Source organism: Coregonus lavaretus (assembly GCF_964263955.1).
Source record: "Coregonus lavaretus genome assembly, chromosome: 34".
NCBI classification, from domain to species: Eukaryota; Metazoa; Chordata; class Actinopteri; order Salmoniformes; family Salmonidae; genus Coregonus; species Coregonus lavaretus.
The window spans coordinates 23,463,973-23,480,918 of NC_140021.1; the positions used below are offsets into that span (position 1 = coordinate 23,463,973).

The 16,946-nt window shown below is 41.1% G+C and overlaps 1 protein-coding gene across 1 annotated transcript in view; it reads right to left on the reverse strand.

The window, feature by feature from the left end:
* Positions 1 to 16,946, reverse strand: part of LOC311108905 (cadherin-18-like) — a gene marked incomplete at both ends in the record, with an annotated part of 152,120 nt that overhangs the window by 109,031 nt on the left and 26,143 nt on the right. Inside the window, one exon of the mRNA XM_084151696.1 lies at positions 9,632 to 9,926. Coding sequence (XP_084007822.1) covers positions 9,632 to 9,926 — 295 coding nt within the window. The remainder of the gene's footprint in view (positions 1 to 9,631; positions 9,927 to 16,946) is intronic.

Here is a 16,946-nt window from a genome sequence, read left to right on the forward strand (position 1 = left end):
ACTAGTGGGAAACTCGTCCATCATCCTGAGCTCCCACTTCTCCCACATGCTGACCTCTGATGACCTCGACAACAGCATTTTCGGCATTTAAATGCAACAAAACATTCATGAAAAGTGATCTATTAATATGTCTTTTAACACTAATTTGTGTACAAGCTTGATAGCTGTACTTTTAGTTTATGGTTTACGCAGCTTGATGACCATTAGTCAATCGGTGTTTCTTAATGAGTTCAAAGCATGTGAATGCATCCAACTGTTATTTACGACTTCACAACTCGTAAATTCCCACGTCCTACAGTTACGAACGCAGCATTATCCCTGGCTCGTCCCTGCTCACTTTCATTACCTCCCATTGGTTTCAATCCATCAATCTACACTGTCTGCTGTTGACTTATTGCAGGGACCACAAACCATTTAATACAGTTTTGAGAGCTCAAGCTGACCATCGGAAATAGGATTACAACAGACCAGAGTATATTTTAAATTCATTTTCAGTGAAAATCACACAGCAAAAAGAGAGAGAGACTGTCCACCCTCAGCCAATTCAGCATTACTACCACATATGTTGTTTCCCAACGTTTCCCAAACTCTTCTTTTAATGGATGGCAATGTCTGTTTGAAAACAATTCCATTTCATGGGGTAGTTTATCGACTGAGCACAGAGTGCTTTGAATCTGCCTAGCGGATTACAATTGTATGATTAGAAATGGTATGATGTTTGAGACAACCACCAGTTTGTTTTTGGTATATTACAACATAATATCAACTGTGGTTTGGCAAACGGATCTATATTTGTCTCACCTTAAAACTATTGTACTGCCCGTTGTTGTTCCAAACTTGGAAACAGTGTATTATGAAAAGTTTAACAAAAGCAGTAAGTGCTAAGCCAATACTTCTTGAACCTTTTAGACTGATGAGTGTCTCAGAAGACAGAGGGGTAATCCTAGCGCAACAGACAGGTAGAAACTGAAATATAAATCCCCTTGTAAAACTGCATCTCGATAAAATGAGTTATGTAATATGGATTGAAGAAATGTAAAACCACTTAATCGTAGACAAAATTACTTTCTTCTTGCCAGCTCCCATGGGGTAGAATTGATCTGAATTTTATGATGGGTGACAGCACCTATTGGGATCCCCCTTTCTCACTTGCCAAGGGTTTAGATTGAGGAAGAGGGTAGAGGATTGAAATGTGTGTGCCATCTTTTATATTGGGACCTTGAATTCCTTTTTATATCTAAACGTTCTAGAACAAAACAAATATAATTTCAGTTACTCCCAATGATTGTCACCATTCCACATTTATCATATGAAAATACTTTTAATGTTCTGTCTTGTTTTTTTATACCAATTAAACTGTCACGGTTTCGGCCGAGGCTGCTCCTCTTCCTTGTTCGGGCAGGCTTCGGCGGTCGTCGTCTCCGGAGTACTAGCTGCCACCGTTCTATGTTTCATGTTCATTTGGTTTTGTCTGTTCATAACACCTGTCCCTTATTTGTGTCTTAATTGTTTCCCTATTTAGTTTCGTGTGTGTGGGTCAGGTGTTATGCGTGATTGTTTTTGTCAGACTGCCTCTGTAAGGATACCTTTCTCTCGTTGTTGGCTTGTCCCGAGAGTTCGCACTGCGTGCGCTTTTCTTGTGTATTTCGCACCGTGTTTTGTGCGTAATTGTTTTGCGCCACCCGGTTGGGTTGGCGACTATTTTTGGGTTCACGTGTTGAACGTATATATAAAAGACGGTTGAAGTCATCCTGGTTCCTGCGCTTGATTCCTTTCCACTCATCTACACACACCACTCTGACATAAACAGGATTCTAGCCAGCTGAGGGTAACATACACAAAAGAGAGAGCGCAACAACAAAAAATATATAGATAAATGCACACCTTCTGATGTCCATTTAAAAATGTTCAAGCAGGAGTGTCTGCCAGAGATCAGAGTCGAGAAGATGAGTAGAAAATTGATACCCCTTTCATCTAAAACGCCCAATATAATTTTTCTGCAGTTCAATTCTGAGAAATGAAATGGTAATGTTGGAGTACTCTGGCATATGCCCAGCTAATCAATTTAGACAGCAAAAAGCAACACCACAGGCAATTAGCTGCCACACTCCCAGACAGCCAATTCCTGGGCGAGGAGAGAGCAGGTATTGACAAACTCAGGAGAATTAGTGCTGTGGAGTGTTAGGACAGTTGATTGTTACAGCCGATTTGATGCCACAGATGCCAGCAGGTCGAAGAGGATTGGCTTTAATGGACACAAGCAAAAGGAGGGGGCGGGAGGGAGAGAAAAAGTTTAATTATTTTCCCCATCGTGGTCCTTGATTATTCCCCTTGGGTCATCAATGTTGATTGATGCTACATGTTGTAGAGACTAGCTACCTGGCTGGTTGGCAATGTTTTTCCAGGAAACAGGGAAACTTTTGAGACCCGTGGATTTTCCTCGACTGAGTCAAATAATAAAATGTCTAAGCAACACAATAGATGCAACATGGAAGCTCTCAAACCAGTAGCCAATTAAATTAACATAGCGGTTTGTTAATGAGCCACCAAAACATTCATCCAATACTTGGCTAATGACCTGCAAATTCCTTCAGCCGCTACATCAAAACATTCCTGTCAGCTTTTATCGTTTAGCATATATTTACGTTGAGATTACTAAGCATCTATTGTCCAGTATGTAACAGGTACTCAGAGGATTAAAACATGCATGCATGGGGTTTGTAGAAAGATGTTTAGCAACACTGCTAAGGTATGCATGTCTGCTCATAAAAATGTATAAATACATCAAGGGTCATATTGACTGTTTATGGAAAAGGCCTCTACAGGCCTCCTTGGGTTTACAGCGGTTAATATATTTTGGACACGCCCACACTGTAAACCAAGGCATATTTAACTCAAATACTTCTAGTAAATTGAACTCAAAGTCAATGAAAAGTAATTATTACTTAAAATGTTTATGTGGTACTGACTCAAATCTAAATGAGACATCACATCAATGATGCCGGAGTGCCGAGGCATGTGTCGAAATCGCTAAGCAGTGTACTTTGAAGCAGTGTGCCGATGCATGTATCACTTCATCTGAAGTAAGTGATCAATGACGTCCAAAGCTTCGTTTGATCACATGCTTTTTCAAACCGTGTGTTGCAAAATGCAAGATCCCACTGATTTTGCCGTGGTTCTGGTGCTTTTTTAGATTCCAAGCTGCTTTCAGACACCGACCTCTACTGGACATCGTACTTATATATATATATAAATATATATTTGGAAAAAATTAAGAGACCACTGTAAAATTATCAGTTTCTCTGGTTTTACTATTTATAGGTATGTGTTTGGATAAAAACAACATTGTTTTATTCTATAAACTACTGACAACATTTCTCCCAAATTCCAAATAAAAATATTGTCCTATTTGCAGAAAATGACAACTGGTCTAAATAGTAAAAGATGCAGTGTTGTCAGACCTCGAGTAATGCAAAGAAAATAATTTCATGTTCATTTTTAAACAACACAATACTAATGTTTTAACTTAGGAAGAGTTCAGAAATCAATATTTGGTGGAATAACCCTGATTTTCAATCACAGCTTTCATGCGTCTTGGCATGCTCTCCACCAGTCCTTCACATTGATGTTGGGTGACTTTATGCCACTCCTGGCGCCAAAATTCAAGCAGCTCGGCTTTGTTTGATGGCTTGTGACCATCCATCTGCCTCTTGATCACATTCCAGAAGTTTTCAATGGGGTTCAGGTCTGGAGATTGGGCTGGCCATGACAGGGTCTTGATCTGGTGGTCCTCCATCCACACCTTGATTGACCTGGCTGTGTGGCATGGCACATTGTCCTGCTGGAAAAAACTATCCTCAGAGTTGGGGAACAATGTCAGAGCAAAAGGAAGCAAGTTCTTCCAGGACAACCTTGTACGTGGCTTGATTCATGCGTCCTTCACAAAGACAAATCTTCCCGATTCCAGCATTGCTGAAGCACCCCCAGATCATCACCGATCCTCCACCAAATTTCACAGTGGGTGCGAGACACTGTGGCTTGTAGGCCTCTCCAGGTCTCCGTCTAACCATTAGACGACCAGGTGTTGGGCAAAGCTGAAAATTGGACTCATCAGAGAAGATTACCTTACTCCAGTCCTCTACAGTCCATTCCTTATGGTCTTTTGCAAACCTCAGTCTGGCTCTTCTTTGCTTCTCATTGATGAAGGGCTTTTTTCTAGCTTTGCATGACTTCAGCCCTGCCCCTAGGAGCCTGTTTTGAACCGTCCTCGCCGTGCACTTCACCCCAGCTGCCGTTTGCCATTCTTTTTGTAGGTCACTTGATGTCATCCTATGGTTGTTGAGTGACATTTGAATGAGTTGGCGGTCATCCCGGTCAGTAGAGTCGTTTTCGCCCTCTGCCAGTCTGTAGCTTTGTTGTCCCCAATGTCTGCTGCTTGAACTTGTTCTTATGAACCGCTGTCATTGAAATTTTAAGGATGGAAGCAACCTGACGCTCACTGTATCCCTCTGCCAGTAAAGCCAGAATTGAACCCTTGTTTTCCTCACTCAAAACTTTCCTTTTCAACTCTTTTGGCATGGTTAATAGTTAATTTTTGATTAATATTACTTTTGAGGTACTATTAGGACTGTTTTTGCCATCCAGCTGGTCCTATTGCAAGAGGATAGTGATGACCACAGCAGTGGTTTTTATACTTTTCCTCGTTAAATAAGATTTGATTCAAGTGATCACCTAATCAGTACCTAATTCAGTAGAATGAGGTGTGCCTGTGTTGGAATTCAACAGACACTGGAATGGAATGGCTGTCATACATGTAGAGATGCTGATTTAAGAAAAATGTGCAGTGGTCTCTTAATTTTTTCCAGAGCTGTATGTATATGTATATATATATATATATATATATATATACATATACACACACACACACATACATACACAGTGGGGGGAAAAAAGTATTTAGTCAGCCACCAATTGTTCAAGTTCTCCCACTTAAAAAGATGAGAGAGGCCTGTAATTTTCATCATAGGTACACGTCAACTATGACAGACAAAATGAGGAAAGAAAATCCAGAAAATCACATTGTAGGATTTTTAATGAATTTATTTGCAAATTATGGTGGAAAATAAGTATTTGGTCAATAACAAAAGTTTCTCAATACTTTGTTATATACTCTTTGTTGGCAATGACACAGGTCAAACGTTTTCTGTAAGTCTTCACAAGGTTTTCACACACTGTTGCTGGTATTTTGGCCCATTCCTCCATGCAGATCTCCTCTAGAGCAGTGATGTTTTGGGGCTGTCGCTGGGCAACTCGGACTTTCAACTCCCTCCAAAGATTTTCTATGGGGTTGAGATCTGGAGACTGGCTAGGCCACTCCAGGACCTTGAAATGCTTCTTATGAAGCCACTCCTTCGTTGCCCGGGCGGTGTGTTTGGGATCATTGTCATGCTGAAAGACCCAGCAACGTTTAATCTTCAATGCCCTTGCTGATGGAAGGAGGTTTTCACTCAAAATCTTACGATACATGGCCCCATTCATTCTTTCCTTTACACGGATCAGTCGTCCTGGTCCCTTTGCAGAAAAACAGCCCCAAAGCATGATGTTTCCACCCCCATGCTTCACAGTAGGTATGGTGTTCTTTGGATGCAACTCAGCATTCTTTGTCCTCCAAACACGACGAGTTGAGTTTTTACCAAAAAGTTCTATTTTGGTTTCATCTGACCATATGACATTCTCCCAATCCTCTTCTGGATCATCCAAATGCACTCTAGCAAACTTCAGACGGGCCTGGACATGTACTGGCTTAAGCAGGGGGACACGTCTGGCACTGCAGGATTTGAGTCCCTGGCGGCGTAGTGTGTTACTGATGGTAGGCTTTGTTACTTTGGTCCCAGCTCTCTGCAGGTCATTCACTAGGTCCCCCCGTGTGGTTCTGGGATTTTTGCTCACCGTTCTTGTGATCATTTTGACCCCACGGGGTGACATCTTGCGTGGAGCCCCAGATCGAGGGAGATTATCAGTGGTCTTGTATGTCTTCCATTTCCTAATAATTGCTCCCACAGTTGATTTCTTCAAACCAAGCTGCTTACCTATTGCAGATTCAGTCTTCCCAGCCGGGTGCAGGTCTACAATTTTGTTTCTGGCATCCTTTGACAGCTCTTTGGTCTTGGCCATAGTGGAGTTTGGAGTGTGACTGTTTGAGGTTGTGGACAGGTGTCTTTTATACTGATATCAAGTTCAAACAGGTGCCATTAATACAGGTAACGAGTGGGGGACAGAGGAGCCTCTTAAAGAAGAAGTTACAGGTCTGTGAGAGCCAGAAGTCTTGCTTGTTTGTAGGTGACCAAATACTTATTTTCCACCATAATTTGCAAATAAATTCATTAAAAATCCTACAATGTGATTTTCTGGATTTTTTTTCTCATTTTGTCTGTCATAGTTGACGTGTACCTATGATGAAAATTACAGGCCTCTCTCATCTTTTTAAGTGGGAGAACTTGCACAATTGGTGGCTGACTAAATACTTTTTCTCCCCATTGTGTGTGTGTATATATATATATATATATATATATATATATATATATATATATATATATATATATATATATATATATATATATATATACATACACACACAGTGGGGAGAACAAGTATTTGATACACTGCCGATTTTGCAGGTTTTCCTACTTACAAAGCATGTAGAGGTCTGTAATTTTTATCCTAGGTACACTTCAACTGTGAGAGACGGAATCTAAAACAAAAATCCAGAAAATCACATTATATGATTTTTAAGTAATTAATTTGCATTTTATTGCATGACATAAGTATTTGATCACCTACCAACCAGTAAGAATTCCGTCTCTCACAGAGCTGTTAGTTTTTCTTTAAGAAGCTCTCCTGTTCTCCACTCATTACCTGTATTAACTGCACCTGTTTGAACTCGTTACCTGTATAAAAGACACCTGTCCACACACTCAATCAAACAGACTCCAACCTCTCCACAATGGCCAAGACCAGAGAGCTGTGTAAGGACATTAGGGATAAAATTGTAGACCTGCACAAGGCTGGGATGGGCTACAGGACAATAGGCAAGCAGCTTGGTGAGAAGTCAATTATTAGAAAATGGAAGAAGTTCAAGATGACGGTCAATCACCCTCGGTCTGGGGCTCCATGCAAGATCTCACCTCGTGGGGCATCAATGATCATGAGGAAGGTGAGGGATCAGCCCAGAACTACACGGCAGGACCTGGTCAATGACCTGAAGAGAACTGGGACCACAGTCTCAAAGAAAACCATTAGTAACACACTACGCCGTCATGGATTAAAATCCTGCAGCGCACGTAAGGTCCCCCTGCTCAAGCCAGCGCATGTCCAGGCCCGTCTGAAGTTTGCCAATGACCATCTGGATGATCCAGAGGAGGAATGGGAGAAGGTCATGTGGTCTGATGAGACAAAAATATAGCTTTTTGGTCTAAACTCCACTCGCCGTGTTTGGAGGAAGAAGAAGGATGAGTACAACCCCAAGAACACCATCCCAACCGTGAAGCATGGAGGTGGAAACATCATTCTTTGTGGATGCTTTTTTGCAAAGGGGACAGAACGACTGCACCGTATTGAGGGGAGGATGGATGGAGCCATGTATCGTGAGATCTTGGCCAACAACCTCCTTCCCTCAGTAAGAGCATTGAAGATGGGTCGTGGCTGGGTCTTCCAGCATGACAACGACCCGAAACACACAGCCAGGGCAACTAAGGAGTGGCTCCGTAAGAAGCATCTCAAGGTCCTGGAGTGGCCTAGCCAGTCTCCAGACCTGAACCCAATAGAAAATCTTTGGAGGGAGCTGAAAGTCTGTATTGCCCAGCGACAGCCCCGAAACCTGAAGGATCTGGAGATGGTCTGTATGGAGGAGTGGGCCAAAATCCCTGCTGCAGTGTGTGCAAACCTGGTCAAGACCTACAGGAAACGTATGATCTTTGTAATTGCAAACAAAGGTTTCTGTACCACGTATTAACTTCTGCTTTTCTGATGTATCAAATACTTATGTCATGCAATAAAATGCAAATTAATTACTTAAAAATCATACAATGTGATTTTCTGGATTTTTGTTTTAGATTCCGTCTCTCACAGTTGAAGTGTACCTATGATAAAAATTACAGACTTCTACATGCTTTGTAAGTAGGAAAACCTGCAAAATCGGCAGTGTATCAAATACTTGTTCTCCCCACTGTGTATATATATATATATATATATATATATATACACATACATACATACTTTTGTACAAAGGTAGTGATGGGGAAACAAAGCTTCAGCATTGAGGTTTTCTAGCCAATTATGTCAAAAATAGGTTCATTATTCAAGGCTTTGATTAACACAGTGTACACTAGTGGCACCTGCTGGTCAAAATCATTTATAGCAGCCCAATTATTATAGATGACGTCCCACACCCCATCGCACGTGCGCAGCATAGCCTTTATCTTCTACCAAACCAATACCAAACCAATCAGGTGGTTGTTCGATTAAACAAAGTCATTGATCACGTGCTTCTGATAAAGTGATACAGGCATCGGTACACTGCTATTGTTTAATTATGATGATAACATTCACTTAGGAACTCACTTCAAGGCCACAGGACTGAAAATGAATGAATTCATCAACCATGTCTGTCACTAACAAATACAGTCATGGGTGATAACCACAATTCACTCGAAAAGGGAATTCACATTGGGAATGTATTTATTTTGGAGGCATGGCTTAGTGGGGGCGTAACTCAACATTTTCAAGCTGATAAAACTCAAATCTGGACCCCATTTATGGTCACAGTGACTATCGGTTTGAGTAATGACTACAAAATCTCTTTAAGTAACTGTACTCAGATATATTTAGTGCAACAGGTTTCCTCAAAAGTTTTGAGTTATGACATCACATTGGGGTTTACAGTGCAGGTCTATACAGTGAGCGAACTGGAAAAGCTGTTCAAGCCCACTGAAGGCACCGGCCCTATTCGCTAGACCACCACAGGCCACCACTTTGTCATTTTTCAAAAGCACCTAAGAAGCTCAAAAAGATAAACACAAAAATGGGTGAATGTGGACAGAGAGGAGGATAACGGCTCAAAGAACACAAAAACTGGCATTGATAGACCAATCATCACAAATAACAGAGAGAGAAAGGAGGGAAGAATCCACTGGCATGCGAAAATATGAAAATGGAAATGAAATGAGAGGAAACAACAGAAGGTAAGGTATAAAACGAAACATGTTGCATGTTTTTATCATCCTTTGTTGTACATGTACAGTACACAACTATGTATGGGCTTTTAACAATGGATTTAGTAGTGGAACAGGGTCAGTGGTTTTAATAGTCGGGTAAAAGCTTTTAGAATGCGTTAAACACTAAGGTCTTGTGCCAGATGTTTTCGATTCGCAATCCATTTCTTAAGATTCCAATGATTTAAATAACATGTTGTAAATATGAATGTAAGATATGTTATGGGTAAAACACATTCCTAGATAAAGGACACACTCCAACAAAGCCAACATGGCCACCAAGTCTTTTATCTAGTGTTTGTAGACTGTAAAGTCAAGTAAACTTATTGGAAGCAGGTAGCAAATAAATGGGCTATCCTTACCCACTTGAGACATCTCAGGCACAGCCGCTACAAAGGGACCATCTGGAAATTTGGGGGCATTATCATTGATGTCCTGGACTTTGATGATGAATTCCGACTTTGGTTCCAGGGGCTTTTCGGTGTTGCGGTCGAAGGCTTGTGCGTGGAGGACGTAGTGTGCTTTCCTCTCCCGGTCCAGGCTCTCAGTTGCATGAATATCTCCTGTGATCTCATTGATGGTGAATATACTCCCAGCGCCATCCCCGCTCAGAATGTACCTTACGGAGCCATCCCCTTTGTCTGAGTTGGAATGAAGCTGTAAGAGAAACCAGAGACAAAATATCAGAGCTCTATTACATTGCATAACCATAATTATTGGATAAGTTACCCCTTTAAGTTATAGCAATTTTAAAACTTAAATCCCAGTCCAAAATATTACAAAATATGGAGATATTCTGTAGAAAATCATAACAAACCTATTCGTTGTGAGTGGGCTGGTAAGCTAATACATCAGACAAAACTGTGAGTCTTAGATTATTCAATGTAACATATTCCACATTTAATATTCAAAGCTTTAGCATGGGATTTATAATCATGAAGCATCTAAACTGCAGCCTCTTTTGAAATTCACATTTTTGGGTTTAGTGAAATCCTTATGTGACATGAGTCACCTAACTGTGATTGCGCCCAGGTGCGTCTCGTTATTGTGGGGTGGGGTTTGCCAGTGTTTCCCTGTGCCAGCTGATTGCTTTTACATGTGTACAGGTAGGCGTGCCTGGGGAAGACGAAAGCAGTGAATGGGTCTTTAGTCCAAATTCCAGTGTGGTAGCCTGGTTGCCTAATCGTAAGTATGTGCTGTTCAGCCAGGATCCACTCTCCTTCTACCTGTGGCACGTCTCCCTCAACAATGCATTTTGTTTGTATGCTCTTGTTATATCAAGATACAAATTGTACTAGAATGACTGTACAAGCGACAGCGCTGAAGATTGTGTTATATTTATATGTGGAGCGCTCTGATGATTATTAGGCTATACAATTCTAAATGAATCTACGAACTGAAACTATGCTACTGCAGAAAAAAGAAAAGGGTTTCTATTTGAAACTTCATTCTCATATTTTATTTCCATGCTCCACCTCTGTTGGTAAAGAACCTTTGTTATTATAGATTGTTGATATAGTGTTTGGTAATTATCAGAGGACCTCACCTTTATAAAAAAGGTGGCGTAGATCGGCTACTTACTCAGTGCTACACTTACTGACTCTTAATTCTCAGCAAGAGAGCAAAAAATGGGAGAGAAAACCAAGCAATTTGTTCACGCATAATTGATAGCTGGAGAATTGCCACTCTCATGCCAATTATTCTGCTCAGAACATCACAACAAATACTAACAACAAATCTCATATTATTCACCTGCTTTAGCAAACCCCAATTACTTGACAGTTTTAGTTAGAACTTCACAGCATAGATACAGTAATAGTCACCTGCTTTACCAAATCCCAATTACCTGACAGAGTTTCAGTTAGAACTTAAAAGCAAATACATTTGTTTTACAGGGTCATTTATAGTAGTACAGCAAGTTAGGGTTAAGTGCCTTGCTCAAGAACACATCAACAGATGTTTCACCTTGTCGGCTCAGGTATTCAAACCAGTGACCTTTCAGTTGCTGGCCCAACACCCTAACCGCTAGGCTACCTGCCACCCAACATTACGTACTATTCACCTGCTTTACCAAATCAGGACACTATAACTGTACAACAAAAGCAGTGTAACCATCCATACTGTTTTCATTCATTTGAATGAAGACATGACAGAACTTTCAAAGACGATACAAGGTACAAAGTAATTGGTAATTTATACAGTGATCTAACAAAGCCTGAAGAGTTAAATCATCCATTTACATTATCACCTTCTACATTAATTAACGTGTCAAACATCAAGGGGCTAGCCACAACAGGCAATGTTGACTTCACAGCAATAATGCTTCATGTTAGCAGCACCATTTTCATATTGCATCACATATGTATCTACCCAACCATTATTGAGCATATACGGAAGCCCTGAAGCCCAAGGCAAAAAAAACCATACAAAAATAGACTCTTGGAATTATCTCATCTGGATGACTTAGTATCTCATTTGAATTACTCATTATCTTGTTCAAATGACTTAATTGTATTTATTTATTTTTGGCCTAATTTGTTATGCAGTGCCAGTTGTGCTTTGATAGGGCTGTGTTTGAATGCCAGAGCATGCAAGTCGGCCAACAAGATCTCACGGTTTTACCAATTTGACTTCAGATTCTGACATGTATCCATGTTTCTCCAAACGTCAAATTTCGAAGTCTTTTTGACACGCTTGGTTGTGCCTCCTGCTCAGCATCTTACTTCATTAATTCCAGATGCTTAATTTAAAGGGGAAATCAGCAGTTGAAACAATAAGAAAGTGTTCTTCCCACCCCTGTTTTGGTAAAAGGCTGAGGGATGGGGCTGGAGAAATGTAACGACTTTCAAATTCATAGATAGCTATGGATGCTAGGACTGAACATCCATATCAACATTATATACTGAACAAAAATATAAACCCAACATGTAAAGTGTTGGTCCCATGTTTCATGAGCTAAAATAAACAATTCCAGAAATGTTTCATACCCACAAAAAGCTTATTTATCTCAAATGTTGTGCACAAATTTGTTTACATATCTGTTAGTGAGCATTTCTCCTTTGCCAAGATAATCCATCCACCTGACAGGTGTGGCATATAAAGAAACGGATTAAACAGCATGATCATTACATAGGTGCAACTTGTGCTGGGGACAATAAAAGGCAACTATAAAATGTGCAGATTTGTCATACAACACAGTGCCACAGATGTCTCAAGTTTTGAGGGAGCGTGCAACTGGCATGCTGATTGCAGGAATGTCCACCACAGCTGTTGCCAAATAATTTAATGTTAATTTATCTACCATAAGCAGCCTCCAACGTTGTTTTAGAGAATTTGGCAGTATGTCCAATCGACCTCACAACCGCAGCCCACGTGTAACATCTGATTGTGAGTTTGGTTGTGAGTTTGCACAACCGAAGAATGTCTGCACAAACTGTCAGAAACCGTCTCATGGAAGCTCATCAGGGTGCTCGTCGCCGTCACCGGAGTGTTGACCTGACTGCAGTTCAGCGTCGTGACCGACTTCTGTGGGCAAATGCTCACCTTCGATGGCTACTGGCAAGCTGGAGAAGTGTGCTCTTCATGGATGAATCCAGGTTTCAACTGTACTGGGCAGATGGCAGACAGTGTGTATGGTGTTGTGTGGGCGAGCGGTTTGCTGATGTCAACGTTGTGAATAGAGTGCCCCATGGTGGTGGTGGGGTTATGGTATGGGCAGGCATAAGCTACGGACAACAAACGCAATTGCATTTTATCAATGACAATTTGAATGCACAGAGATACCGTGACGAGATCCTGAGGCCCATTGTCGTGCCATTCATCTGCCGCCTTCACCTCATGTTTCAGCATGATAATGCACAGCCCCATGTCACAAGGATCTGTACACAATTCCTGGATACTGAAAATGTCCCAGTTCTTCCATGTCCTGCATACTCATCAGATATGTCAACCATTGAGCATGTTTGGGATGTTCTGGATCGACGTGTACGACAGCGTGTTCCAGTTCCCACTAATATCCAGCAACTTCGCACAGCCATTGAAGAGGAGTGGGACAACATTCCACAGGCCACAATCAACAGCCTGATCAACTCTATGTGAAGGAGATGTGTCAAGCTGCATGAGGCAAATGGTGGACACCAGCTACTGACTGGTTTTCTGATCCATGCCCCTACCTTTTTTTTTTTAAGGTATCTGTGACCAACAGATGCATATCTGTATTCCCAGTCATTAATTTATTGAAATTGACTGATTTCCTTTTATGAAATGTAAAATCTTTGAAATTGTTGCATGCTGCGTTTATATTTTTGTTATGTTTTGAGGCAACATTTTTGTTTACATTTACTTTGTTTATAAATATTTGAGTAAACAAGATTATATTTTGGGTTCTGATGTGGTATGACAGTTAAGCTAAGCTCATGAGGCATTTATACGTTGTATTCTTTAATAATCAATGGGTACATGTTAATTTATAAGTCAAAAAAGGTATGTAGCAACTCCAGGTTACCGCTTTAAGGGTTAAGGTTTAGGATAGGGTAAAGAAAAAAAAACTGCATCTACCACTGCGATTGAACATGCAACCTTCGGAAGGATGATGCTGAGCAGGAGGAGCAAACCAGGGTGTCAAAAAACATGGACAAAATTTGACATTTGGAGCAACGTGGATAAGCAGCAGAATCTGCAGTCAAATTGGTAAAACCATCAGATATTGTTGGCCCACTTACATACTCTGGCATTCAAAAGCAGCCCTATCAAAGAACTGTCAATGAATAATCATATCAATGGATGGAATCAGGGATTGAATGGCTGCAGCAACGGTCTCACAAGCACAACTGGCACTGCATAATAAATTAGGCCTAATTAAGTCATTTGAACAATATAATAAGCCATTCAAACGACTTAGTAACTTGTTCAGACGACTTGGTATCTCATTTGAACGACTTAGTAAAAATATATATATATATTGAAACGAGATACTAAGTCGTCCAAACAAGGTATTAAGTCGTTCGGACGAGATAATTCCAAGAGTCTGCGTGTTTTTGTTGTTGTTGCCTTGGGCTTCCGTAAGCAAATAAAGTAGCCAGTGATGAAGTGGTAAAACAAAAAAGGTGGGTAAACGCTAATCGGTATTCGCAGTGAATAAAGTAACGCTCCCTATATTCTCAATGTATTTTTCAGAGATCAGTGGGTAAGCGCTTGTTCAAAATAAAAAAAGGTGCATAAACAGCGTTTACGTGTGTTTTCCCTCCACTTACTACACCACTGAAGGAAGCCATTTCTGAATATATGAGGTAGCATTATTGATTAGGTAAACTCCCTCTAGGTGAGCATGTGAGGTAGACTCCCAGTGAGTGACAGACAAGGAGTACTGCATTAAGGCAGCAAGGTTTGTTGGTTGTGATATAATCTATTTACAAAGAACTCTAGTAGTCCTGCAGGACAGCACCCCAGTGGTGTTTTGGAGTCATGGTCCAGTTGTCAGCTGATTTCAAATCAAATCAAATCAAATGTTATTTGTCATATGCGCCGAATACAACAGGTGTAGACCTTACAGTGAAATGCTTACTTACAAGCCCTTAACCAACAATGCAGTTTTAAGAAAGAATGGCAAAAAAAAATCACACAAAAATACAATATAAAATAATACGAAATAAAGTAACAAATAATTAAAGTGCAGCAGTAAAAATAACAATAGCGAGGCTATATACAGGGGGTTACCGATACCGAGTCAATGTGCGGGGGCACCGGTTAATCGAGGTAATTGGGGTAATATGTACATGTAGGTAGAGTTAGTATAGTGGCTATGCATAGATAATAAACAGAGAGTAGCAGCGTAAAAGAGGGGTGGGGGGGGGGGGGGGGGGGGGCAATGCAAATAGTCTGGGTAGCCATTTGATTAGCTGTTCAGGAGTCTTATGGCTTGGGGGTAGAAGCTGTTTAGAAGCCTCTTGGACCTAGACTTGGCGCTCCGGTACCACTTGCCGTGCAGTAGCAGAGAGAACAGTCTATGACTAGGGTGGCTGCAGTCTTTGACCATTTTTAGGGCCTTCCTCTGACACCGCCTGGTATAGAGGTCCTGGATGGCAGGAAGCTTGGCCCCAGTGATGTACTGGGCCGTACGCACTACCTTCTGTAGTTTTTTTATATTTTCAGTCTCCTAAGGGGCAATAGGTTTTGTCATGCCCTCTTCACAAATGTCTTGGTGTGCTTGGACCATGTTAGTTTGTTGGTGATGTGGACACCAAGGAACTTGAAGCTCTCAACCTGCTCCACTACAGCCCCGTCGATGAGAATGGGGGCGTGCTCGGTCCTCTATGTGGATTTGCACGGGCAATAACAGGCTATTGAATTCCGATCACAATGACTATCTCAATTAGACAAATACAAAACAGCAGGGGACATAAAAAACTGACTTAATCGCAGGTGTCCTTCTGCATGCCAGGAATTACCCCTTCCCCACACATGTCTCACCCTATCTCCCCCCATTCCCCTCTGTATTTCACAACATTAAATTGAGCAGTGCGAAAGGTGCCGGGGCCAAATCTAATCAAACCGGTGCCTAGCAAATGATTCCCTAATTAAAAAGCTGCTGGCTGATTGCAAGGCTTGCCACTTGATGAGAGCAAACTGTCCTTTTCTCTGGTAAACATCAGAGCCTGTAATTAGGTAGGGAGTCAAAGTTCCCATTGCGTTTTTACTCTCCTAATCAGGAATCAGGATTAAGCTAATGACAACCCACCAACCACACAAAAGCACACAATAAAACGGGCTGTTTACACTTCTCATGGGTGATGGAGACTGCAGGAAATAACCTATCTGGATCAATATTGAGATGGAGTAATATTATAGAGTTTTAATGTGCATTATACATGTGAGTGTTATGATCAGGATGTGAAGTGTAGCGAAATCAGGAAGTAAGGAGGAAATAAACAACACCTCACTACGGGAGAAGAAACCACTTACATGTCCGAAGGAGGCACTCCACAAATACAAGCACATAAATTTCATTTAGCCCGCAGTCAGAGTGCTAATTTAGCCATTGACTTACTTGACAAGAGCTAATATATCACAGTCACTTAAGAGTGTGTGAGCCACTGAGCATATGGTGACTGGTCCCATTCCAAAGCCAGGAGATAAAAGTGATAACAGGTTGCGGGTCATTACACCAACATCAACCACTGTAGGGGAAGACAAAGTGTGTTAGGCCACATGGGAACAACAAGACTGACACAGAAGTCATAACACCAAATCAGGTGGGCAATACAGATCAGCATCACAGGTTGAACCTGTTAGGTAGACCAATCTATGGTGTTACAGACAGCTTCCTTTGGGGGTATGGTTACAACTCTATGTGGAGTGCACTTCTGATACTTGTAATGCATTCCATTCCAGCAGAGTCAGGAAAAGCCTGATTGACATAAAAGTCATAACATCAAATTTGATGGCCAGTGCTGATAGGCTAAACCTACTAGGAAGACCCCTCAATGCTCTTACAGACATAATCCTTTCGATATGGCTACATCTCTATGCAGTGTACCTTCTAATGTATTCAATACCAGTACAGTCAGGGATAATTTATCTATAGTTCATTAAAGATGATCACTCAGAAATGTTCATGACTCCCCGCCTTTTGGATGTAATTAGTGTCAATTTTGTTAATACAGTACATGACAACGGGCC